General features: G+C 42.0%; 1 protein-coding gene and 1 pseudogene across 4 annotated transcripts; both read right to left on the bottom strand.

Annotated features, from left to right (window-relative positions):
* Positions 1–165: 165 nt before the first annotated feature.
* On the bottom strand, positions 166–27,396 carry RUFY1 (RUN and FYVE domain containing 1). Of its 3 annotated transcripts, none has more exons than XM_081900622.1 (18): positions 27,096–27,396; positions 17,959–18,132; positions 16,736–16,853; positions 15,197–15,298; positions 14,441–14,564; positions 13,826–13,887; positions 12,779–12,844; positions 12,088–12,157; positions 11,341–11,442; positions 10,773–10,889; positions 10,308–10,475; positions 7,686–7,783; positions 6,604–6,723; positions 4,928–5,057; positions 4,279–4,373; positions 3,125–3,173; positions 1,832–1,909; positions 166–886 (listed from the first exon to the last, which is right to left on the bottom strand). In XM_081900622.1, exons 1-18 carry the CDS (start codon positions 27,391–27,393, stop codon positions 746–748), a joined length of 2,112 nt encoding a protein of 703 aa, XP_081756748.1. In that variant the 5' UTR covers positions 27,394–27,396; the 3' UTR covers positions 166–745. The 3 variants fall into 3 exon arrangements, with proteins under 3 accessions (XP_081756748.1, XP_081756750.1, XP_081756749.1); XM_081900624.1 differs by having other exon boundaries at positions 27,145–27,281; XM_081900623.1 differs by lacking the exon at positions 27,096–27,396 and adding an exon at positions 19,038–19,116.
* Positions 23,064–27,220, bottom strand: LOC309364004 (cytochrome c oxidase subunit 4 isoform 1, mitochondrial pseudogene; annotated as a pseudogene). Its single transcript, XR_014173440.1, has 2 exons — positions 27,096–27,220; positions 23,064–25,169 (listed from the first exon to the last, which is right to left on the bottom strand). The product of XR_014173440.1 is annotated as a cytochrome c oxidase subunit 4 isoform 1, mitochondrial pseudogene (transcript).
* Positions 27,397–27,421: the final 25 nt, after the last annotated feature.

Raw genomic sequence — 27,421 nt, 5'->3', positions numbered from 1 at the left:
TGAAAGAAAAATATCCTCACTTTGCTTTGACATGTTTGTTGGCTTCTGACTCCATTGCAGTTCATATCACCACCTTGTAAGCAAATTTTGCTATATGAATTTTTTGCACATGGTTGAAGTCACTGTTAAATCTGAATTACAAGAAACTTGCAAATATTGATGAACTTGTTTAATTGCATTTAAGTCTTTATTGCGTAATCACTATTTTGTAGGTGCTTTAGAAACACTATATACTCTATTTACTTTTGAAGTAAAGGCACATTCTTTATACATTACTTAAAAAATTATTCCATAGGGACTAAGATTGGCATTTTTTCTTTACCATATAAATCTAGAGGAATTTTTAAGTGGAACTGTTACAATAGGTAGAGGGATTAAAGTGTTGAGAAAAGTAATGTATTTTAGAGGTCAAATGTACAAATGTCGAAGTACAAAGTTAAATACAAACGATAGCTTTTTACATCTTAAAAACAAAACCAGAAGTATGACCGCATCTCAAGATTGCAGCACATTGAGCACATTTAGGGTTATCTCTGGCACTTCATTCTATGCATTATCAGTTTTTATTATTTTTGTAAGCCCAATTTATATAAATGAAACCTCATGTCCCATTCTATCATGGGAAACTAGTACCATAAGAAAGTTGTGTGATACATACTGGTGGCATTTAGTTTCCCAATAAAGCCTATTAAACATTTGGTTCATTCTCAATTTTAAATGATTTTCCTGTGGAGAAGCCAATGTCTTAAGAAGAAGATGAACATCTCTGAAGCAGTAAAGTGTGGCAAGTATCACAAACTCGTACAGGCTTTGGATAGGATGGAAGTGCAAGTTCATTGCTGGAACAAGTGTTGCAAAAGATGTCACCGCAGTTTCGACAGTGGTGCTGCAAAGGTAGTGAAAGCACAGTATTAGGACTATAAGCAAAAGCAGTTCTTAAATATAGGCTCCAAATCAAAGGAAACTCAAGTCTCACTAAGATAAATGGAAATAAAGTCAGCCCTCCTGAAGTGCTACAATAAATGAGTTTGGGCTGAAATCAAAGGAGAGTTGTAAACAATATAAAGCCTGTGGTCTCAATCAACAGAATGCATTTCAGATAATTTCGTATTTGTTATCTAGGGTAAAAGTATGGTTTCCTGGCTTTGTAAAATGATTCTAAATTTGCAAACTTAACATAGCCCCAAAGGAGCTGCTCCTTAAAAAAGATTTCTCTGTTTACAAAAGTACCACATTGTCTCTTTTTTCACATTTTCTACAGAACAGTTTCATTTGTTGTGAGACCTTTAGTGTTGTGGGATTTTGGAGCAGTATTTTGTATATTGTGGATACCATCCCCTTGCCATGTCCCTTTGCTTGTTAGGAGGAGGTTTTCCACAGTGGTCAAGTTGCTGCTGATTTTACTACTGGATTGTTTTGAGGAGGAGCTGTTCCTTTTGTACAGGTCTGTACATTAAGATAATTCAACGGAGGAAATAATTCCTCAGCAGTGGCACTCCAATTTTGATATACTTTCCCCAGAAGCTCACTTAGTATCAGGTCTTTGATACCAAAACATAATAGTATCCACAAGTACTTGTTTGCTGATGCATGTCTCGGGACTGAACTGGGATGTTACAAATCTAAATTCCACAGGGTGTAAAAAACAACCATTAGTAGATGTGCTTCAAGGCTCAGATTTATTTTTTCTGCACTTTCATCCCTGATGCTCCTCGTTGCTGTTCTATAAAGGGAGGTTGTGCTTTAGAAATTGCTCTCTCCCAGGCAACTCTCCCAGATACATGGAATAATTCAGAATTTTACCAGGAGGCTTGTTAGCCCTTTATATTACCTTTCTTCTTGAAATGGAAAATTCCTTCTCACATTGTTTACAGTGGGTTGCTTCGTCATCTTTTAGCCATGTATGACCCTAAAACAAAATTAATTATTTCAATATATAGCTTCTCATGTAAGGTATCAGTGAACTGTAGGCTTCAAAGAGGCTGAATGGTTGTCTAGGTAACGTTGGCCTAGCCATAAGGTAAAGGTAAAGGTACCCCTGCCCGTACGGGCCAGTCTTGCCAGACTCTGGGGTTGTGCGCCCATCTCACTCAAGAGGCCAGGGGCCAGCGCTGTCCGAAGACACTTCCGGGTCACGTGGCCAGCGTGACATCGCTGCTCTGGCGAGCCAGAGCTGCACACGGAAACGCCGTTTACCTTCCCGCTAGTAAGCGGTCCCTATTTATCTACTTGCACCCGAGGGTGCTTTCGAACTGCTAGGTTGGCAGGCGCTGGGACCGAGCAACGGGAGCACACCCCGCCGCGGGGATTCGAACCGCCGACCTTTCGATCGGCAAGCCCTAGGCGCTGAGGCTTTTACCCACAGCGCCACCCGCGTCCCTGTCATAAGGTAAAGGGACCCCTGACAATTAGGTCCAGTCGTGGCCGACTCTGGGGTTGCGGCGTTCATCTCGCTTTATTGGCCGAGGGAGCCGGTGTACAGCTTCCGGGTCATGTGGCCAGCATGACTAAGCAGTTTCTGGCGAACCAGAGCAGCGCACGGAAACGCTGTTTACCTTCCCGCCTGAGTGGTACCTATTTATCTACTTGCACTTGGACATGCTTTCGAACTGCTAGGTTGGCAGGAGCAGGGACCGAGCAACGGGAGCTCAGCCCGTCACGGGGATTCGAACCGCCGACCTTCTGATCAGCAATTCCTAGGCTCTGGTTTAACCCACAGCTAGCCATAGCATCCATTATATCTAACATTCCCCTTCCTGCCTACCAAAAGGGGAAAAAAAATATTTAAGCTGGTACCCTATCCACACTTAACTGGGTGTAAGCGCCAATCGAACATAATGGAATTTGTTTCTGAATAAGCATCCAGAGGACTATATGTTCTATAACTGGTAGTGTCCATTCAGACTAGAGCATGCCATGTTTAGAGAACAAAAATAAAAATAAAAAATTAAGGTATTTAAAAGCTGCTACTACAAGTTTGAAAATGCCACACTCCTGTTAACTCCTGTTAACTGAGGCAAAGTATCCCATGCTAGCAGGGGCAGAGATGCAAATAATGAAGCAGCAGCCGCCATCACCAACCAGCTTGCTAATGAATGCCACAATGCTGTTAAAGCTGCAATACCTTTAATGCTTTATTCACTTCTTTAATATCTTCCATCTTAAGCTTGGATCTAGAAAAAAGAACAAATAGCAACATTTTACATTTGTATTGTGCTTTACAGTATTCAGAGGACACCACATACACTGTATGGTGATCCTTACAATAACCCCCGCAAGTTCCATTATTATGATCATCATCTCCACACTGCAGATGGAGTGGGGCTAGTGACTGGTTGAAATAGTGGTTAGTCGAAGGCAACTTGGTGAGTTCATGGCAGAGGAGTGTTTCAAACCAGTGACTTCCAATTTGTAGCTCATCCTCTTACTGATATGCAAGCTCTCAGACTGGTGAAATGTTTCTAGAAGGAAACACATTCCAAATCTAAGGAACCCAAAAGTTGCCTTGAACTTCCATCCCAGTAGCATGTTTCCAAATCACTTGCTCCTTATGCAGCATCTTACTAACTTTTAACAGCAGCATCCTCTATTGTTTCGCGCTGTGCAATAGCAAGGTTTTCTCCCCCTCTCGTAATAATAGGAACCTGGGGCCATCCAAGGAAACAATACTGTAAGATTTTGGAAGACAAAATGAGGTGCTGCTTATTCATAGCTAAAATCATGGAATTTACTCCCACAAAGGAGCAACTTTGATGACCGAAAGACAAATTCATGGCTAAAGCTATCAAAAGCTGCTAACCATGATGGCTATGCTCTACCTCCAACCCAAGGGATCGTATGCCTCTGAATGCCAGTTGCCAGGAACTACGTACAAGCAGGGAGAGAGCCTTCACACTCAGATCCTGCTTGTGGGCTTCCCATAGGCATCTGGCTGGCCACTGAGAACAGGAAGCTGGACCAGATGGGCCTTTGATCCAGCAGGTCTGTAAATTATGTTTGAAATTGGAGTCACATGGTGTGCATCCTTCCTGCTTACAGCTGCGCCGCCTCTGCAATTTGCTGCAGAAAATTTCTGGTGTAGCCGTGACAAACAATTGCCATATAAAACATGCTTTAGTTGAGATTCCTGCATTGCAGGGGATTGAACTAGATGACCCTTGGCGTCCCTACCAACTCTACAGTTCTATTATTCTTATCTTACACAAGTTAACTCAATAATGCAACTTCTCTGGGAATGAGAGATGAACAGAAAGGGGCCCAATATCGGAACATGCTTACTGGCTAAGGTGAAGCCCCATTTCTTGAAGGGCTTGCTCCTGTTCTTCGCAGACCTTTTCCAATTGCTGCTTCTCTTCCTGCAGTTTTCGCAACTCCTACAAAACAAAACACAAAAAAGGCTATATAATTTTCATTAGGGAATTCCTCCTCCTGCTGCTGCTATTTTGAACTTGACTGATAAGATCTCAACCTTATCACTTTTGGGTGAAGGAGAGAAAAACTGACTACCTGCCATTTGTAAAAATGTATTACCTTGCTATTAAGCCAATGAATGGTTGACTTCGCCTTAACCATTAAGAACAACATTCCAATATGTCGAAAAAACCTGCGTGTGGAAAGGCTCCTAGTCTTAGCCGTGGCAATGTTGCCAAAAGACTGGCTTTACTCAGCCTAAGGAGGATGCTCACTTGATCATTTGCTGATCAGAGAAAGAACAGTTCTTCCCTGGTGGTTAAGTGTTCTTGAACCAGTAGCTTACAAGAACCCCTGTACCCTTAAAGGAGAGAATCTGCCACGTTACATACTAGTAGAAAGGCACCCGAGTTACTTCCCCATGTTTCCTGTCCTGCATTCTTCAAGTTGATGCCCTACAGAGGTTCTGGACTACAGCATTTGGTCTGGCTACGATTTGGGTTTCCAGCTCACTTACGTTTTTTAACCCTTCCACTTGCTGCAGTTCTGTTTTTAGCAAAGCTGTAGTGTCCTTCTCTTGATGCAGCTGATGTTGCAGAGTCTGCCGCTGCTCTTTCTCGGATTTTAATTCTCTCTCAAGAGTTAAACTGTTTTAAATTGAGAGACCAAATAAACAAATGCCAAGTTAGAAACAAAGCTTGTTTAACAGCAGTATTTACTTTGCTAGAAATTCTTGAAATAATTATGGGGGTGGGGTGAGGTAGCATGCTCCTGAGGCCACAAGGGAGGAGTTTTGAATTTCTGTATAGATAGTGGATATCACTTGGGAAGACAGGTGTACTGGAAGAAGCAAAGATCACCAGTGTCAAAGCAATGATTCTTCAACATCAACTTTGTCAGACTGGTCATGTTGTGCGGATGCCTGATTATCGTCTTTGAAAGCGACTACTCTATTCTGAACTTAAAAATGGACAGTGTAATGCTGGTGGTCAACAAAAGAAGTTTAAAGACTCTCTCAAGGCAAATCTAAAAAAATGTAGTATAAACACCGACAATTGGGAAACACTGGCCTGCAAGCACTCCATTTGGAGAACAACCTTTGCCAAAGGTGTCATGGACTTTGAAGACACTCAAACTCAGGACGAAAGGGAGAAATGAGCTAAGAGGAAAGCAGGTTTGGCAAACCCTCACCATGATAAACTCCTGCCCAGAAATCTATGTCCCCACTGTGGAAGGATGTGCGGATCCAGAACAGGCCTTCACTGTCACCTACGGACACCGTTAAGAACGTGTTCATGGAAGACAATCTTACTCAATGATGAGTGATCACCAAAGAAGAGGATGTAGAGAAAAGCTTGTGGAAAGGGGTGGACACTGACTTTCCTACTTTTGCCTCTCCCTAGCAGCCCCAGAGATGTCTATGAAGATTGGGGGCCCCTGAAAATGAGGCGGGCTGTGGCATGGGAGGGGGTGATCCCTGCAAAATTTAGCAGAGGCACTTTCCACAAGCAAAATTCCACCTCATGGAAGGCCTCTATGTCCACTTCTAAACAATTGCTCCCTTACCCCTCAACCCCCTCCCCCACCACATATAGCAGGGGGAATCCAACCTGCAGAAGCTTATCTGGGGCTGCCAGGGGGATAAGGAGATGGGAAAGCCTCCTTCTCCCCACCTCTTCCCACTGGCTCTTCGCTGGATCCAACTGAGTGGCTGGGATCCAGAGAGCTACTTTAGGCATGTGAGTTTCTGGGTGATGTTTTCTTTTAACAGCACACCCTCATTTGGGAACGTCTCTGTTTCACGAGTCATTTGCCATGTTTCTTGAGCTGAGTGCTGCTAAGAAATCCAAATTCATAGGCTCCTTTGGGACATGCATGAAAATAGCTATGCAGTTCTTCATTTCTTTAGTCCCAGCCAATAAGAATGGCAACAAATTAAACCAGGCCCTGCCTTTAGAAACTACAGGCACAATCAATCTGAAGGAATATATGGAAGAATGCATAAGAAATGACAGTTCAAAACGATCACGGCTCCCGTATCATATTAGAAAGTTTAGTGTCAACTAATTTTCTATGCTGATGCATCTTGTTAGCTTTGTGGCTAGCTGATTTTGTGAGGCATTTAAGCTGTGAATTAAACGCCCTGTTTCCAGGAAAACCTAGGATAAACAATACATAACAACACAAGGTTACCACTTGTTATCCAGCTGGATTAGCTGCTGTTTCAAGGTCACAATTTTGCCGCCCAGTTCTTGTTTCAGTTTGACATTTTTTTCTTCTGCAACCTGCCTGGCCTTTTCTGCAAGCTGCAATCTAAAATAAAAAAGAAAAAAGACAAACACACACAAGTTACATAGAGCTATAGCAGGCTTTCCCTCTTGCCAAAGCTACCACTTTGAACGCACCCTTATCATTCATTAACATGTTATATTATGCACAAACATTTCATACCATGTCAGTAGCTACTGCAGGGTAGGTAGGTAGGGCAGCCTTCAGCACTCTGGCCCACAAGGGTCTGTCTAAGTTACCCTGTCTAGCAAGGAGACAGATGTTCACCAGTCCTAGCCTGAGCTTGGGGAAGTTGGGCCAATAAGCTTATGTCTTCAGCTTCTAAGGAGACCACCAGTGAACGGTGCTTCAGTGAACGGACCTAACAGCTATTTAAGCCCCATGTGCCCTGATGGAGGGCAGTAGAAAAGGCAGCCAGGCAGCTCATGCCATCAGCTCCTGAAGGGACCATCGAGTGGCCTGAGAGAATCCTGTTCTATGCTTTTAAACTGTTGTTTTAGTATGTTAAAAGCATAAATCACCTTAGGGTGCACTGGCAGAAACGCGGCATATAAATGAACAATTCTCTTAAAAGTACAACTTGCCTTTCCCTCTTGCAAATTCATCAGTTTTCCATTCCGCCCAAGGGCACCCCAAGCCTCCCCTGCTGGCTCTTTTCCTTTCCCTCCCTTGATTTTTCCACCACATTGAACTTTCTCACATGTCTGCCTTATCCTCCTTCAGCATCTAGCACAGGGGTGAGGAACCTCAGGTTCAGGGGCCAAATTAAGCCCTCCAGGGCTTTCCACGTGGCCCTTGGGATTCTGGCCATGCCACTCCTGATCACAGACAGGTAAAGGGGATTACAGGAAATAGGTCAGTGGGTCATCCATGCCTTTCCTAGAAATATGTTGTGCCCATGAAAGGAAACTAATGTGGACTTTGGAAACATTAAAACTTGGGGAACTAGGCAGGTCACAGCTAATCAGGCCTATGGAAGGGATTACCTGCCCTCCATCTGCTTGACAGAAGACATCATTTGATCCGTTTTGCCTTCAAAGGATGATATGGCTTCACTTTTCTGCTGCAACGAACCTTCTGCATTCTGGAGGGAAAGAATCAAACTGCTCACTGCAAAATTGTTCTGTGACTACAAAACCCAAACCATTCCAGGTCCATATATGATTAGCTTAGTAATGAAACAGGTCAGAAAGTTACTTCTTCATACTGAAATAGGTTTTCCCCCCCACTTCAAAAGGCAGAGAATAAAGTTGCCTCATTACTGTAATGCTAGAACAGGCAACTTGGAGGCAAGAATGAAGGAACTGGCTTAACCTTGGGACCCGAGAAAAGATGAATTAGACATTTGAAAATAAGTTTACTACTCCACAGCCTCCCAAAAGCTAAAGCCAAATTAGTACAAGGAAATCACTACTGTGCAAGCCCCATCCTATGTCTATATACAAACCACGTGAGTCTCTCACGTAGTTTTAAGGCATCTCAGAGAAAAAAAAGTATTAATGGGATTCTCTCACTGACTCTTAATACTTTCTATCATCCAAACAATAAGCAGAGATGTACACAGGCATTGCAATCTTCAGACCTCCTGGACAAAACAAGTGACTCAAAAACTAAGCTGATTAGAGAGAAATCAAGAGCCATGTTTCCCCGGCTGTCATGGCTAAAGAATGTTTAGCTAAGCAATCTCCTGCCTTTCAACTGTATCATGTTAAGAGGCCCTTCCTCGTCAGCTTGCTGCTGAAATGGAACATGGAGGACGAGACTGTAAAATCGGCAATGATAAAATGGGCACAAGATATAGGTTACAACATTATGTTTGCTGACTGGGAGAAGTTGTGGACCACCGGGATTAAATTTACGGCATGCAATGCCCTAAGAGAGAATATTATGAAAATGATGTACAGGTGGTACATGACCCCAGTCAAGCTTGCAAAAATTTATCATTTGCCCGATAATAAATGTTGGAAATGCAGAGAAACTGAAGGTACATTCTTTCACCTTTGGTGGACGTGCCCAAAGATTAAGGCTTTCTGGGAGATGATCTATAATGAACTGAAGAAGGTACTTAAGTACACTTTCCCTAAGAAACCAGAGGCCTTTCTCCTGGGCATAGTCGGCCAATTGGTGTCAAAGAAAGATAGAACTTTTTTTATGTATGCTACAGCAGCAGCAAGAATACTCATCGCAAAGCATTGGAAGACACAAGACCTACCCACTCTGGAAGAATGGCAGATGCAAGTAATGGACTATATGGAAATGGCGGAAATGACTGGCAGAATCCGAGATCAGGGAGAAGAGTTGGTGGAAGAAGATTGGAGGAAATTTAAAATTTATTTACAGAAACATTGTAAAATTTTTTGAACGTTGATGACATTGAAATGAACTGAAGGGGTTCTAGCAACAAGGCAAAAAAAAAAAAAGATTGGATTGATAATAGATAAATTAATTGGATATGAATTTGCTGAACAATTCTTAAAAAGGGATACAAAAAAGGGAGGCGTGAGGAAGTCAGGAAAATAGGTGAATCAAAGATGAGAATTTAAAAAGAGGGATTTTTGTTTTTTCTTTTTGTGTATCTTTTGTGTATTTTTTGTGTTTTTCTTGTGTTTTTTTTCTTTTTCTTTATGTTGTTATTCTTAAAACTTAATAAACTTAATAAAACTTAATAAAATATTATATTTAAAAAAAAGAGGCCCTTCCTCGTCAGCACTTCCAGCCACTAAGAATGTGAATGAATGTTGTGCTCACTATAAATCACTGAGTACATGAAAAGGGCAGGATTCATCTTATCAGCCCTGTCAGTGGAAGCCCTGCGCAAGGACTTCTGCTTGGGCAATGGGGATCCCTCTAAACACACGCCCTAATTGAGTCAAGGTGTGTCATGAGAATCCCCACTCCAAACAGAGTGCAGGGGGAGAAAAGGGGGGGGGATTGTTCAAATTACTAAGATGAAATGCTTATTGGAAGAGTGCAATGTTAAGTTCCACCCAAAATGCATATTCATGCAAGGTTGGTTGTGTCTACTCAGAATCCTGACATTGTACCTAAAAGGATGACAAATCCCCACAATAAAAATTAATGTAAGCAACTTCTATATAACTGAACCAGAAGGCATATGCAGTTGAGACAGAGGGCCGTGGTTTATGAAGCTAGGAATGAGCATCATGGCCGGAATGCACGCTTCCTGCCATACTCACTTTGGTTCATTTGGGTGCACTGGGGAACTCTGGTTTAAACAAACCAGGATCTCTCCACTGAAGCCAACGTATAAGGGGAAGGAATAATGTGTGGGCTTGGGCAGGCCACTCTCCTTTTCAATTCCCCATTTATAAACCTGAGAACAATAGTGATCCTACATCAAGGGTAGCCAGTGTGGTGACCTCCTGTGTTGGGGACCATAACTCCATCACGTCAGCATGGCCAGCAGTCAGGAATGACGGGAGTTAAAGTCCAAACATATATGGAGGGCTGCACACAGGCCACCCCTGTGCTACAACACAGGGCTGTTGCAAGGACGAAGCTAATGATCAGAATGCACTGTACACATTTAAAGTGTTATGCTCATGCCTAGTGAATAGGTTGCTTCTCCATTTACTTAACAAATTTACCTGAGATTTATTAAACATCTGCAAATTGATAGCTTTAACTTCCTCCAGCTGCTGGCGAAGGGCCACTAAAGTGTCTTGTTTTTCATGAGTATCTTTCTCCAGGAGCTTCATAGCAATTTCCATTTCTGTTTTCATTCCAATCTGCAGCTCCAGCTCTTTTTCCAGCTCCTTTAAAAATAAAATTCAAATCTGCATAAATAACAAATATTTTCTGTTGAGCTGTGCGAACTTGTGAACTTGTGTTTTTATAGATTGTGTGACAATGACTGGAATCAAAAGAAGCTGAAGGTTGCTTCTGAAAGCATGCTGACACTATTCTGCACACCCCCAGTAGTCCCCACCCCCATAGTCGCAAAGAGGGATCAGGGGACCCCTGGCACAGCATCCAAGCAAGCTTGCTATGATGGTGCATACAGAAACCGAACAAACAATGATTCGCTCCATTAATGAATTATGGTGTTTCACCGTTCGGATTCTTTTCTCCTCTTTCAGTTGCTTCCAGACATCACTGTACATTTCATCCAGGCCTTGCCTTGACTGCTTGTATGTTTCCAGTTCAACTTTGGTGTCCTGTTTTGTTACCTAGAATAAAAGGTTAATTGAGAAATCAACCTGTTGGTAGATTTGAGTAGGTAAGTTTCTCACAAGAGAAATTATATTTATTTAGAAATGATTTTATATCTACAGACGGTATTAACTACAGGAAGATATGTGTCTCGTATTATTGTTGTTTTATTAATTTATGAATTGTCCTGAATATATAAAATAATCTACCTGGAAAAGCTTGTTGCAACAAAAATGTTTTCAATTGTTTCTAAAAGCTACAAATACAGAGTGCCTGTTGTATTTCAACTAAGATGTTCCCCGAAACAGAGGCAGCCACACTGAAAGTCCTTCTGCAGGCTCCTGATGTTTTAGGGACTTAAAGGAGACTCTTCTGCACAAAGTGACCTACAGAGGTATGCTAATGTTTAAATGGAAAACAACCTCCTAGGTGGACCTCCACACACATCAGCTACATACTGTATCTGACCTCGACATGCTTTTCGCTTCGTTCACGGATTAGTTCATTTTCTTGCTTCAGCTCCTGCTGCTCTTCCTGAAGTGCCCTGATCCGATCAGTTGCTGCTGCCAGCTGACAAACAGAGGTGGGTGTGAGAAGAGAGAAGACAAACCACCATGCATCATCTGGATGAATATTTAAAAACATCCCATTCAACTGCAGCCTGAAATTAAGACCAGGCAAGCTCATATTTCATAATTCAGTCACTAAGGTGGATACACATAACTTTTATTATTCCAAGACAGAAACTGGCAAGTTTTTCAGTTGATGAACATTCCTTTCAGAAAGGATGCATGAGAGGGAAAACTTCCCAGTCTTAAAATGGTTAAGTCTTTCTTAGTTCAGACACTGTGTAAGCGCTGTAGCTCAATGGCAGAGCAGTTGCTTCTCCAGGTAGAGATGAGAAAGGCTCCCCTCTGAAACGCTGATGACTTGCTACTAGTCAGCGTCAGCAACACTAAGCTAGATGGAGCAATGGTCTAACTTGGTATAGAAGCAGCTTCCTATGTTCCATGTACCTTTAGGTTGTATACGAGAGGAAATGAACTATCTGGCTCTCCTCACCATGACCTTTCCAGCTTCCCAATTCATATCAATTTTGCTCTGCTCAGGAAACCCATTTGATAAGATTCGCAGTTTCAAGAAGGAAGTCACTTCAAAATTTTCAAAAAGGAGTAGGTACCAGTAGCGACTGAAATAAACTTGAGCACCACAAACCTCTTCTTGGAGCTTTGAATTGGTCTTCTCTAGGCACTCGATCTTGGTCTGCAGATCTCCAACAGTGCAACTGAGACAAAAAGATTACCAAGACCCGCTTAATACTTGCCACTCAAAAAAATGCCAAGTGTTGAAGGGAAGTCTAAGCAACCAAGATTTATTCTGTTGTGTCTCCCCCCCCCCCCCCGCAACACTTAGCGCTCACAGTTTAAGAAAATTAATGAAAAATATTATTGGATTGCAAATATGGGGGTTTAAAGTAGGGGAGTTACAAGGCTAGCAGAAGTAGGTGCCAGAAGAGCAAGATAGTACAGTGGTACCTTGGTTTGCAACCGTCTTGGACTACAACCATGTCAAACCCGGAAGTCCATGTCCCATTTTTTGGATTACAACCCATTTTAATTTTTTTGGGATTACAACCAATTTTTTGGGGAGGCCCCATTGGCGAAAGTGTGCCTTGGGTTACAACCTGTTTTGGTTTACAACTGGACGTCCGGAACGAATTATGGTTGTAAACCAAGGTACCACTGTACGAAGAAAAGGGGCAGATCCCTCTGAAGGAATAAGCATGAAACCCTTTTTTCAATAGTATAGCATTCCTTAAACTGCTGCCGTAGCTAAAGCTGTGATTTTAAACATGGGGGAGGGGAAGAGGACAGGGGGAAATCAAGTTTTCACCAAGGAAGCCTACCTTAGATGGCGGTTAAGTTCTTCTACATAATGTTTCTGATCAAGCACAGCAGTAATGCCTCCATCTCTGATATTGAAATAAAGATGGTATTTTAAAGAACGACTCATTTTCTCAAGTGCAACATTTATATTAGAGACATTCCAGAATGGCAGCCATATAGGTTCTCTTACAGCAAAATCAAGAGGAGCTTTGTGGCATCTTAAAGACTAATAAATGCATTGTGGAATAATTTTTTGTGTGGACTATAGTCAGTTTGCCACAAGACTTGTCATGTTATATTAGAGGAAAGCTATCATACAAAAAACTACATATGCATTATATATGCAAATGCTCTTCCTTTATTAGGACCAGTTTGGTGTCAACAAGATGTGCAGCTGGATTTTTTAAAAAATGACAGTGGACAGATGACTCCAAGGGGTTAAAATCAGCCCCACATTCTGGCTAGCAAGGTCAGATTGCAGCTGCACCCAAAATAGAGATGCTGAGAAAAACCATTATCAATATGAAAAGATAGCACACCAATGTGTAAAGACACAAAGAAACTGGGTTTTTAAAAATTAATTCTCCACACATTTAAGAGCAGGTAAAAAGCACAGTTTTAAAAGCTCAGTCAGAAAAGCACTCAGGACTGCAATGGATGCAGTTTTAATGCATTGTTATGAATTATACATGTTATACAAATATAAAATGTACAGGTTTTCTATGCAGCTCGTCCAGGTTCCCCAGTTAGTGGGTCCCCATTAGTTCAACAAGATAGGTGTGTAGGACCTGTGTGTAGAAATAGGGGTTGGGTAGAGGATGCCTGCCCTTAAAATCACATTTGAGTGAAACTGGAGGGAAGGCCACTGAAGCCAGAATTAGCATGTTTGATCCTCTATATATTTCCTCTGCCCTATTTTTTTTTTGTCAATAGCCTTTCTATATTCCATTTCTCCCACTCCTCTCTTTCTCAGAAAGAACTAAAGAAATTCCTAAATATGGATTCATCTACTTTAATTAAAAACTCTATTAAACAAAGATTAGGAACATAAATTCAACCTTACATACTCTTTGCTATTGTCACTGTTTTGTGTATCTTTAAGGTACAGGGAAAAATCAATCACTGCAACCTGAAAAGACAAATAAGATTTATTTACAATTGAATTAAGTGCCTCAACAGGATAAGCTATGCTTTACTTTTTTTCTTATCCTCTCCTTCACATTCTAATAAATGAGTTTTAAGGGAACAAAGCACAGGAGGCCAACTTTTTTCAGCCTGGGGGATGCATTCCTCCTTGACCAAACCTCCATGGAGTGCACCAACCAGTGCTGGGTATGGTCACCCCACAAAATGGAAAGGAAGGAAACACTATGGCTCATAGTACAACAAGTGCTTTTGGAAATGCTACTCATAGGGACTCAATTCACACACAAAGACACACAGTGGCCTTAGCACAGTAGGAGGCTCTCCCATACGGCAGTGAGTAGGGACAAGTGGTAGAAATCAGGTGTCCAACCTTGAATGAGCAGAATTGCTTCTGCTTACTTAATGCTGCCATATGACCCCCCTGGCTTCAAGACAGATTTAAACTACTAGGATAATATAGGCCTGAACTACCAAAACACAAGTTATTCCTGGTCTACAGGGTGGTTTGTGAATGTTAGATATTACTCCTAAGTTACCTGGGTGTCCAAATCTTCTCCTTTTAAGCAGAGATTTGCATCAATGACATTCAGTCCCACAAGCAGACCAATGATCACAGCTCCTTCCTCTTCCATCATCAAGGCATCAGGCTCATAAAATTCACTAGGAAAGAAAACAGATAATTTAATATCTATTGTGGGGGGTACTGTATTATCCACCCAATTAAGAACAATTCAGTAAAGACTATACTGAGCTCAGTCCTTCCTATCAACTTTATGGTCAGAATACAAGCACTAGGCTGAATCCAGATTAAAAAATTCAGTGGTACCTTGGGTTACATACGCTTCAGGTTACAGACGCTTCAGGTTACAGACTCTGCTAACCCAGAAATAGTACCTCGAGTTAAGAACTTTGCTTCAGGATGAGAACAGAAATCGTGCTCCGGCGGCGCAGCAGCAGCAGGAGGCCCCATTAGCTAAAGTGGTGCTTCAGGTTAAGAACAGTTTCAGGTTAAGAACAGACCTCTGGAACGAATTAAGTACTTAACCTGAGGTACCACTGTAATAGTAACAGAAGGGAGATAATGCAAGCTGGCTTTCTCCCTCACCCCACACCCTGTGCAACAGCAGCCTCTGAAAATCTTCTCCCAAGGGTTGGGAGACACTGGGGTGGGCTGAGGACTGCCAGCCCCCTTTCCATAGGCTTTTCTCTGGATCAAACTCATTTACTTTAGATGCTTCCCTGTGTGGCAAGATGTGTCATTCCAGAATAATAATAAAAAGTTCAAAAGATACCTCAATAGATTCTTGTGGTCCAGGAGTACTTTCAGGTAGTCTGCCAGTTTCTTTTGCATCACAGCAAGATAAAGCCAAGCTCTGCCTCTTCCAATTGGGGTCCTACAATTCCACAAGGACACCAGGTGTCAAACATGCTACCCACTTGGTATATAAAAATGCATCCGATAAATGTTTCTGCAGTTTACCATGAGGACATATTTCCTGCAGCAGATAACTGTTTATTATATGAGCCAGATAAAAAATATTTAGGCCTACACATTTATTCATTGCCTTTCCTTTAACTGATTAATTAGTGAATTACCAATTAATATAAGTACTGTAATACCCAGTGCTTTTTTCCTGGGGGTACGCATACCCCTAAACATTTTGTGAATCTAAGTTTGGCCTCATTGAAGGGCAGTATTTCAATATGAATAGGAAAATGAGAGTACCCCTAAATATATTTTTTTTAGAAAAAAGCACTGGAAATACCTTATTACAGAAGATTTGGAGAGAACATTTAAGTAAAGGAAAAATTGTCATGAAATTCTACCCTTATTGACCCATAGCAGATTCCAATGTATAGTTAGTAGAGTAAAATCTTAAACACTTTGCAGGATTCCAAAAAAATAGACCAGAGGCAATTAACATTACATCCAGTAGAGCTTTACTGCTACTGAAGGCAAATGAACATAATGGTCACAAATCCAATACATTCAGGATTGGCACTGTCCATAAGAAATCCAGTTGCAGCAGACTTAACTTAAACTTACAATAACCTATAATAAGTCTAAACCTTAATACTAAGCATATACCACACCAGTAGGAAAAGAAAGAGAAAAAGTGAAACCCAGGCTCCTTCTGGCCTATTTTTATAGTCAGCATGACCTTGCCAGAAGAGATAAGAGAACCAGTTTAAGCCAGCTGTACTCGGCTTCTCTGAAGGAATAACCAAATCATAATGAACCTTCTGCTTGTTTCTTTCACACAGAGAGGCTTCCGGAACCCTCTTGAATTAATTAGAATAGGAAAGATCTCTACATATCAGATCAATACTTTCTGCACTAAGAACTGCAAACTGGGAAAGTTTGACTACTGGGAAAGTCATATGGGCAGGTCTAAATAGTTAATATTGAAGCAGGTCCTACTGAGATCAATATTAATTTTTCCCAGTACCCACTTTAATGTTTCCCTCTGGCATCTGACACCTGTTGAAAACCAATTGCTCTGAATTGGCACAATTATAAAGAAAGAAAAAAGAAACCTGTAACAATTTTGACAGTCTTAAATGCAAAACGGTATTGGTAAAAGCATTAGATGACAGGAAAATGTAGCTAAACTGTCACTGTATACAACAACAGCATTAGCACTGAAAACCCCTGTCAATAAAGGATAATTTCAGTGAAACTTTCCCCATCTTTTAACTTGAAATTAGCCCATCATCTTGTTAACAAATCAACCCATAAAATATTATGAAGGTACATGAATACTATTAGCAACCTCATTCCTTATAACAATTTGTTTCCTTAACCTCAACCTGAATATTTTAAAACTCACTTTAACTCTGGCAGATTTCTGACACTTGTAGCTAAATCTGATGCTTCTGGACAAAGTTTCTCCACCATCTCTAGAGGTCCAAAAAACGATTTGTTTTGCCCAATGAAACTCTTCTTAGCTAGATAAAAGGGAGGCAATGGAAAGGAAATAACGTTACTTTATTTCAGTTTAATGTGTGTAAAGTAAAAAGGTTCACAACAGATCAATGAACATAAAGCAAATGTCAAACACAGAAAGCACACTTAACAAGGGAAGGAGTAAGCATCATTAAACATAGTGGAACTTACTTCTAAGTAAACATGGATACGCTTGCATAATTAAGGTATTTTCACACCTCACAATCAGGCTACAATTCTGCATATACATACCTGGAAGTAAAACCAACTGAACACAGTATGATAATACTTTCAAGTAATATATGATTGTGCTATGAAGTTCTTTGTAGGAAAACAACCCCCCAACTTTGCATTCTGCAATTTTATCTGAAGAAGTGTGCATGCACACGAAAGCTCATACCAAGAACTAACTTAGTTGGTCTTTAAGGTGCTACTGGAAGGAATTTTTTTTGTTTTGACTATGGCAGACCAACACGGCTACCTATCTTTAACTGCAATTTTATTGTAAAACTTCTGTGGCTAGATTGAACATTTAGTTTAAAATGGCAGTCCATCTCTGTCACGCATTTACTACATTCACATTTGCAGACAAGTAGCAGGAGGAAGGGTTCAGAGTCATCTTTAGTGCCACACACTACAATGCTCTCAATGCTATTAAACTTGTTCCATTTCTCATCCTACAGAGTTCTAGAACAAGGTCTGTAAGTGGTCCAGCAGATGTGCATTACCTTGCTTTAATGCCACTTCTGTTTCCTTAGTAATAGGTAAATTGATGAATTAATCAGGCTATGAATTCCACTTCAAACACATAATTCCCTTTTGCTTTATCTATTACTCCTTTTAAGCATTTTCTCGTGACACAAACCACACATTTTTTTATGACTTCTAGAAATATCTGGTGGTTAGCCTGCTTATGTGCACAGTTAAAGCAAAGATCCACATCAATTAAAATACTCTTACAATGCTATCCTATATATGCCTATTCAGAATTCAGTGGGGGATAGTCCCAGATAAACTGGTTAAAGCTGCAAGCCTATAATCAAAGGCACATACATAAAAGGATACGAAAAATATACTATTTGAAACCAATATTGGAAGGAAGCTCACCTTTAAGTCCATGCTTGAGACAGTGTTCCATCACAACAAAGAACTGTTGCAAGGGGGGGAAGTCTGAATCAAGGGTCCGGCCCAAACTCAGAGCTGACTGGATTAATACTTTAACACTCAATTTCATCATGTTCATGAGATTTGAACGTTCTTCCATCATGTGGTATTTGGCTGCTGAACAAATGTAGATACACATACATATCAGAAAAGAAACTGATGTAAGATTAATAGACTTATTCTCAAAACATCAAACCCCACAAAACACCATCTTGCTTCATAGTTTAGCACAACAGAAATATGCCAGAGGTGGTGGTGGAGGAGAAAAGAGGTAATAGAAAAACCAAAACAATCCAAGATTTGTTCAGTTCATATATCAGGAACTATATATACACCTCTCTTGTTATGACAGTGAATGTTCATGAAACAGATGCACTCTAGAAAGGGTTGAAATGGTGCAGTTAGGTGGTGTGTGTGAGAGAGAAATAGAGACATTTAACAAACCAAGGAGCAGTCACAGACCTTTAAGGTCTAAAATACCCACAAGCATTAAAACACGCCGCTTATTCCCATCCCAATTTCTGTTAAAAAGAAAGCAGCGAAAACATTTTTGGTGCAATGTTTTCATTCTATTTTGTGTCTCGTATGAGAATGACAGTCCTAGTTATGCCCAAATACACACAGAAGAGCTCATAAGGATGGTGACACAGAGAAACAAACACCTGCCAGTCAGACTAAAAGGAAAGCCCCCGCGGATTCTGCCTTGGTACGACCCGCGTTCTGCAGTGAAAAGGAAAGCATCTTAACTTCACAGGGAGAAGGGTCAGAGCAGCGAGATCAACGCTGGAAGGAGGGGAGCAGAGGAATAGCCGCTTCCGAGCATGTTTTGCCTTCTGCTCTCCTCTGTAGTCTTTTTCTGGCTCACACACAAACACCTGCATTTTGGCAGCTCAGTACTAATAAGCTTCCCGCAAGGTGGGTTCCCCAGGGAGGCTCCCACCCACCACCATCACTTATACGACCCCTAAGCAGAGGCCTCGATAACCCCCCTCCCCCTGCCTAATTCCCCATTGGTATCTCACCTTCACCTGGCGTTACCAGAGCAACACTTCCCGCCCCCTCAAAATCCAAAGAGAGGCCCTTCATTGGTTAAAGGCATCCAAGCCGCTGATCGCCTTCCTGCAAGCCAATCGGAACGCCCAGTGCACAAGCCGGTGTCTCGGATTGGTCAGAGCCACCGACCTGCCCTCCCATGTTCCGACCGGCCAGGAAATGGTTTTAAGGCCCAGCCGCTACCGCAGCCCTCATTGGGCAAACGGGGAAAAGAGGCTTTGGGCAGAGGCAGCACGACACTGTAAACAAGGGAGGGGTGGCGCCATTTTAGTTGTCTGGTCGCTGTTACTTTCTTAAAGGCCTCCTCCTCTCGTCGTGGAAAACCAAACGCGAGGATAATAGTACTATACTGTGTTTTTTACACTTGCGTGTATTTTTCCCCTGTAGCAAATTATGATTTTCCCCCACCTTCCCCCACTCACCTCAACGTCATTCAAAAAGCTTAGGTGGCTGACAAATATAACCTTTTTCAAGACGCTGCTAGACAATTTCATGTGTTTCAACTATATGGGGGAAATGCTTTCCCAGTTTGAAATAAAATTTGAACTGTTGTCAACAAGGTAACACTAGAATTCAAATAAAAGTAAAGACCTCTAAGAGTAATTAACAGTACAATTTCAGCCACGTAAGTGGCTTTTTAAACGAACCATTTCGTTTCTGTTAGGCACTTAGCAAAGCTGTATGTTTAATTCAGTTTCAGCACCTGGGACTATAAGGGATATACTGTATAATATTTGATGTTTCGTAATTGTATTGCAGCCTTGTACAGTATTAGATATGTGTTCCTAATGACACTTTAGTATATGGTGAAATTTCTGGTGGATGAAGTGAACACAAGTCATGTGAAGCTGAAAAAATTTCTACTGAATTTACTACATTACGGTTATGGTATTAAGGTGCTTAGGTACTTTGCCTGCAGTGCAGCTAGACAGAAGCAAAGCATTCTGAACTTAATATGGTTTTTGCAAGCTTTAGGAATTGTAAAAACGGATCATTCACTATTTTTAGGCTTAAAATTTAAAATGTCAAAAGTTCTGGTTTGCAAAACTGCAGCAGGCAAGCCAATGAATTGATAGTCACCAACGGACTGATACTATAAATCTATGCATGTCTCCCAGAAGCAGGTTCCACTGAGTTCAACGGGGGCTTTCTTTCAGATGTGAGCATAAAACTGCAGACTTAATCAGAAGTAAAGGCCCTTGCAATGGCTGGGATGTTTTGTTATATTTGAGAGACAATTCCTTATGGTAGTAGTTCATATAGCACTGTATAGTTCATATAGCACTGTATAGAATTGATAACTGTTAAAAGTTTAAGACACTTCTGAAATTGATAAAAGTATACATATATTGTTTTCTCAAACATGAATAGTCTGATCTTAAGTGTGTATTCATACACAACTCCCTCTTGAGTCCACTGTAGCTTCCTTCAAAATAAGTGTGGGTAGATTTGCAGTATTTACAAACCACCAACTCATTAAAAATATTATGGTGGTGTATAATAAAATCATTAAAACATCAAAAAAATCTAAAACCATAAAATACAGAACAAAGGACCAACAACCTTAGTCAGAAACAACTTTAGTTGCTTTCATTGGAGCTTCTTTCTAAGTAAGCATGCCCAGCAGCCTGAAACTCACAATAAAACATTTCACAGATACAATAATCTGCCAGCAGTTATCCTTCAGCAGTTTACAGTGGCAGAACAGATCAATTATAAAAAGTGTGAATGTACAAGCAACGATGAGAGGTTTTTATCTTTTATTTTCTTGATGGTAATTCTGAAACACTCAGTTAACTGTGATTGTGCAGAAATCAGTGAGGGAATATTTCGGTTGCATTGCCACTTTTTATTGCCATAAATTCCAGTTGTGTTAGTTTAAGGTAAAGGTACTGCTGACCGTTGGGTCCAGTTGTGGACGACTCTGGGGTTGCGTGCTCATCTCGCTCTATAGGCCAAGGGAGCCGGCATTTGTCCGCAGTCAGTTTCTGGGTCATGTCGCCAGCATGACTAAGCCACTTCTGGCAAACCAGAGCAGCACATGGAAACACCATTTACCTTCCCGCTGGAGAGGTACCTATTTATCTACTTGCACTTTGACGTGCTTTCAAACTGCTAGATTGGCAGGAGCAGGGACCGAGCAACGGGAGCTCACCCCGTCGCAGGGATTCGAACCGCCGACCTTCTGATTGGCAAGCCCTAGGCTCAGTGGTTTAGACCACAACGCCACCCGCGTCCCTTTTTGTGTTAGTTTATTGCAGCAAAAATCCATCTGCTTAAGTGGACCGTAGTCCACGAAAGCTTATGTCATAAAAAATTGAGCCACAATACTCTTGTCATGGTACTTTAACTGAATCATATAAATTTTAAGAATTCCTATGTAAATCAGAATTCATAAAAAGTTTGTAGCACCTGCATTTCTCAAAAGACTGATAAGGCTATTTTCTTACTTGCTACAAAAAGTGCATTGCCTGCCCATTTGGCAGTGCATCATATGGTTTAATGCAGGGGTAGGCAACCTAAGGCCTGGGGGCCGGATGCGGCCCAATCGCCTTCTCAATCCGGGCTGCGGACGGTCCGGGAATCAGCATGTTTTTACATGAATAGAATGTGTCCTTTTATTTAAAATGCACCTCTGGGTTATTTGTGGGGCTGCCTGGTGTTTTTACATGAGTAATAATAATAATAATAATAATAATTTATTTATACCCTGCCCATCTGGCTGGGTTTCCCCAGCCACTCTGGGCGGCTTCCAACAAAACACTAAAATACAATAACCTATTAAACATTAAAAGCTTCCCTAAACAGAATGTGTGCTTTTATTTAAAATGTATCTCTAGGTCAGTGTTTCCCAACCGGATGATGGGAGTTGTAGTTCAAAAACAGCTGGAGGCACAAGGTTGGGAAACACTGCTCTAGGTTATTTGTGGGGCCTGCCTGGTGTTTTTACATGAGTAGAATGTGTGCTTTTATTTAAAATGCATCTCTGGGTTATTTGTGGGGCATAGGAATTCATTCATATTTTCCCCCTCCAAAATATAGTCTGGCTCACCACATGGTCTGAGGGACGGTAGATCGGCCCACAGCTGAAAAAGGTTGCTGACCCCTGATATAATGCTCCAGTAATCAAGATGTGCTTGTTAGCTTAGGTGGGGTGGTACACACATGCCTCTAAAGTGGCACAATAACCCAGTTAGTCTTTGTCTGTAAAAATATAAAGAACAGCCTTATCTAGTCCAGCATCCTATTCTCATAGTGGTCAACCAAATACCTATGGAAAACGTACATGATTTAAGACTACTGGAATGGCATACTATTCTATTTTTAGGTTTCTGTGTATTTCTAGGTACTTATATTTAGTTGTAGGGAATTTCTCCATGCCCTTATTGCCTTCTATTTCTCCAAAATATTTTCCACCATGGATAAAAAATACAGTCTCTTTAAAAAACCGGAAGTTTGTAACTAATGTTAGTCATACTCAGAGTAGAACCATTAAAAATGATGGCCATGACTAACTTGGGTCCCTTCATTTCAGTGGGTTTACTCCGAGTTGAACGTCAATTGATACAACCCTAACACGATTATTTTTATTTTTTCAGTACCACAATATTCTGTTTTTGCCATAACACAGATTAACACAACTATTCATACAAATCCTGCATCTACACTAGGATATCCCTTTTTCTTTACTCTTAGAGTGATTTTTTTCCTACTGGAATTTGATAATACTCCAAATATTATATATAAGACTAGTAAAGGTAAAAAAGATAAAGGACCCCTGGAGTAAGATACAGTTGACATCCATCAGCCTTTATTTATAAATGTATGGACTTTTAATAATTGAAGAAAACATTTTGGTTGCCTAGATTTAGTAGTTACAACTTTATGCTCTATTTCTACACAATTATGTTTTTATATATTCATCTAAGTCATTGTCACCTGATACAGGCAATCGGTGCAAGTCATTTAAAAAAAAATGTTGTTTTTTTTTAATATTCAAGCAAACCAAACATTTATTAAAGGTTTCTCTTTCAATAGAGGGGTATTTTCTTCCCCATACACAGAAGCAGCGAGGTCACATGGAGATGAAGGAATGGTTTCAACATTTCAAGCCAGAACAGGAGTGGCGGTCCCTGGAGTGCATTTATTTTTTCCATTCATTCTTTTCGTAGTCGACTTGTCCAATAAGCCACCAATTGGGTTCACTCTCATATCTAACATTCTTTTGGTCTGCATGGCCTCCCACTCATCTGTGAAAGTGTGAGGGATTGGCCCAAAAACATACATCCTTTGCCAAATGACAACAAAAGCAGTGAGGCCTATAAAGAAGAGTGTCCCACAGAGAATAGTCTTCCATTCAGATGACCCCTTTTTCACTTCAGCAAAGGTCTCATTGAACTTGATGCGGTACAAGGCAACCTTCTCAGCAGAAGAAAGGGCAGTCCAGGATGCCTTCTCTTGATCCTTCAGGGCCTTCTGCTCCGAAGAGAGACTTTTTGTAAACTGAACTTCAGGCAATGGAACATCCCGACATCGATGTAAGCTGGCAGGCTGAAATCTTCTGTTTTTGCAATACCATGCCCATGGGCTCTCACACAGACTGAAGTGGAAATGGCCCACTTGCCAAGAAGACTAAATGCCCAAGAAGCCAACATCCTGCCACCACCAACCACAAACCTGAGGCAGTTCGTGTCCTCTAAACCCCGGAGAATGAGGACGGAAAGAGGGAAGGAGAGGGAAGCGGAAACTGGTGCAAGTCATTTTTCAACTGAACTAAACTCCAGGAGAAAACAACCATTCTTAAATACACAGAATTACAGAACTGTAGAGTTGGAAGGTATCCCAAGGGTCATTTAGTTCAACCCCCTGCAATGCAAAACGTAAAATACTAAAACAGATTAAAATTACCTCAGTTTTCCAGACATCTATACATCAATAAAATAGGTGGAATAAATGTTAATGAACTTCAGAATAAATAAAATGCAGTCTGCTACTACTGTTTTATCTTTTGCAAACCTCTTTGTGATTTTCTACAATCAAATGGTGTATAAATTTTAACAAACAAAGAGTTTGCTAGAGTTTAGTTCTTGAATCTATTTTCAGTTCCACACCTCAACACTAGAACATGTGAAGGAGATGAACTCTGAGCATGCTGTTTGCGTCTGTCTGCTTCGAGAGGCAATGCACCATCAAACCATTGGGAGAGTTACAGTGCTTGCTGTGACTGTAGAAACCAATATGGGAGAGACATGTTTTATTGCAGCAGGGAGAGATGAAGGTACCTGGTTTTGCTGTTACAGGTGTGCCATGGCATTTCTTTTCTCTGCACTCCTCATAGCAGCCACTTCTCCTCTGGTTGCTGCTGTGGATACATGACCTGAATGCCTGTCTCCAGGCATTATGGTAGTCTGCAAGAGATTCCCACACGGCAGGGTTTAATGTTGCCAGCCTTCATGTCACACTTGCAGATATCTTTGTAACACAGAGTTGGTCTACCAACAGGCCTAGTGCCTGAAGCCAGCTTCCTGTAAAGCACATCCTTGGGGATCCTGACATCTTTCATTCTGTGTATGTGACCAAGCCAGCATAGACCTCGTTGAGAAACTGTGAAAAAACTTGGAATGTGGGCTTAGAAGAGCACATTTTCGTTTGAGACTGTCCTGCTATGGGATGCCCCAAATCATCTTGACACAGTGCATATGGAAGGCATTGAAGTGTTGCTCCAGGCAAGTGTTAAGTTGGCCATCACTCATTTCCATAAAGCAGCATGCTCAACATTCAAGCCTGGTCATTAAGCATCACATTTTCCTATACCCTTTTGGGGAGACAAGCCATTGCTGTAGCTGCTGTACCAATACACTTGTCTAGCTCTGCATCAATGGACAGGTTGCTGGTTATGGTGGAGTCCCGGTAGACAAAATTGTCTACCACTTCAAGCGTGCGGTCACCAATGCTGATGTGTGGAGTGCTGGCGATGTTTTGACCCAAGATGTCAGTCTTCGTAAGGCTGATGGTAAGTCCTAACTCCATGCAGGCTTGGACAAAATGGTTGATGAGTCTCTGTAGAGTTTTCTTGCAGTGGACTGTCAAGGCTGCTTCATCTGCAAACAAAATTTAGCATATCATAACCCACCACACTTTTTGGGGGCATGGAGATGTGACAGGTTGAACAGACACCCTGTCACTCCTTGAATGGAAGTGCACACCATCTTCAGTCAAACAGAAGGCATGGGAGACCAACAGGGAGAAGAATATGCCAAAGAGAGTTGGAGTGAGAGCACAGCCCTGTTTCACACCAGTATTAATAGGGAAGGTATCCGAGGACGAACTGTCATACTGAACGGTGCCACACATATTCTCATGGAAGGACATGGTAATCTTGTAGAGCTTAGATGGGCACCCTATCTTGTTGAGCAGTGTGAAGAGTCCTTTCTGGCTGACAGGGTCAAAGGCCTTCATCAGGTCTATGAAGGCAATGTACATGGGGCATTCCTGCTCTCTGCATTTTTCTGGCGCAGTGAGAAAATCATGTTGACTGTTGACCTCTGAGCTCTAAAGCCTCATTGTGACTCAAGATAGACCTTGTCAGCAAGTGACTGTAATCTGTTGAGAACTACATGCGTGAAAGTACTCAGCAAGCTACTGTAATTGTTACAGTCATGGCAGTCACACATGTCTTGTGGCACAGATCCCATTCCCCAACACTGCAAGAGAAGTCCGTGGAGGTGAGTCATGAGCAAATTGAGGCATGCTTTCTACACTTCTGTTGGAATTCCATCCTGTCCTAGGGCTTCCCCACATACCTGAGACAGACAGAGCCTGGACGTTTTCAACAGCTGTGTTGAAGACTATGTTTTCCTGTGAGTACAGTTCTTGATAGTTCTCTGCCCATCACTTCATCTGCTTGCTGTGGTCTGTGATGGTCTCTCCAGACGAGGTTTTTAGTGGTGCAGTTTTTTCTACTGTTGGTTCAAAGGCTTTCTTCATGCCTTTGCATATTTTGTGAGTACTGCCACTGTCAGCAGCAAGCCAAATGCTCTGACACAGCTTTAGCCAGTAGTCACTGGCACATCACCTGGCAATCCTCTGGGCGTTGTTCCTTGCACTTCTCAGTGCAGCAAGCATCTTCTTGCAGGGGCCACACTTTTAGTTCACAACAGCCTTGTGCTTTGCAGTGGTAACAGGCTCCATGTTCTAAACGCTGGCCTCAAACCAGTCAGGGATCTGCTGCTCTCTGCTGTGCAGAGTGGCTTTTCTGTATCTGTGACACCAAGTACAAAGCCTCAGTCTGGAATTTGGGGGGAGTGTTTCTAGGTCAATCAAACAAAAGTACATACAAAGAGCCCTGCTGGATAAGAACAAAGCCTATCTGCCTCTTATACTGGAGGCAATAAATAGCCATCATGACTAGCAGCCGTTGGTAGTGCTTTACAGAGGGGGGGGGGCGGGGACGGTAGCAGAATAATCGATGGAAGGTAACACTATCTAAGTCTGTGACCATCACCAGCTTTTGCAGTAGCCAATCCCAGAATAGAAGGTGTGTGAAGAGGTACTTCCTTTTCCCTGCCCTGAATCTTTGTTGAACGTGGCCCATGGTTCTAACATCATGACAGACTGGGGGGGGGATTCTCACTCTGCTTCTGGAGTGGAGAACCGCAGCTCCCATCAGCACAAGCGGCCAGGGATGATGGGAGTTGTAGTTTAGCAACATCTGAAAAGCGGCAGGTTTCCTCACACCACGTGCGTTTTATACGCTTTCTATCATGTTTCCCACACCCTCCACAAATAAAAGGGGAAAAAACATAAAGGTATCCATCGTATGCAGGCAGCCTTGACTTAAGCCTAGCCACCTCCTGATGTTTATATTGGCTCACACTGTAAGAAAGTACTCCCTCCGCCGGGCGACCAACGCTACCGCCCCCACCGGCAGTTTAGGAAATAAAACCACTTGCTGCTTCTTCGCACTCCTCCCGCCGCCCCCCCTAAAAAAATAAATTCAATATCACAAGCAATAAGCATGGCCCTACTTGGGTTGGCTGGGCTGTCATTGCTGAGCGGTTTGGGCACGAGTCCTACCAAGGCTGCGGACTTCAGGGCGCTCCCATAGCTGGCTGCTAAGTTTTCCGAGGCTTTCTTGGCCAGCGAGAGGATGGGAGCCGGCCACCGCGAGTCCTCGGCCGGCCTCTCTTTGCCGCCGCCGCCGCCGCCGCCCCTCAGCTCAGGCGCGCTGCCGGGGGTCCGGTCGGCGGCGGCTTCGCAGCCCTCGCTCTCTCCCGCGGCGGGAGCAGCAGGTACTACTTCGCAACTCTGCCCTCCTTCAGCCATCTTTGCTGGGTCATATGACGCGAGTCAG

Source organism: Podarcis melisellensis (genome assembly GCF_964234715.1).
Source record: "Podarcis melisellensis genome assembly, chromosome: 2".
NCBI lineage: Eukaryota > Metazoa > Chordata > Lepidosauria > Squamata > Lacertidae > Podarcis > Podarcis melisellensis.
Note: the sequence above shows the minus strand (reverse complement) of the source record. Positions and strands in the feature narration are given on the sequence as shown.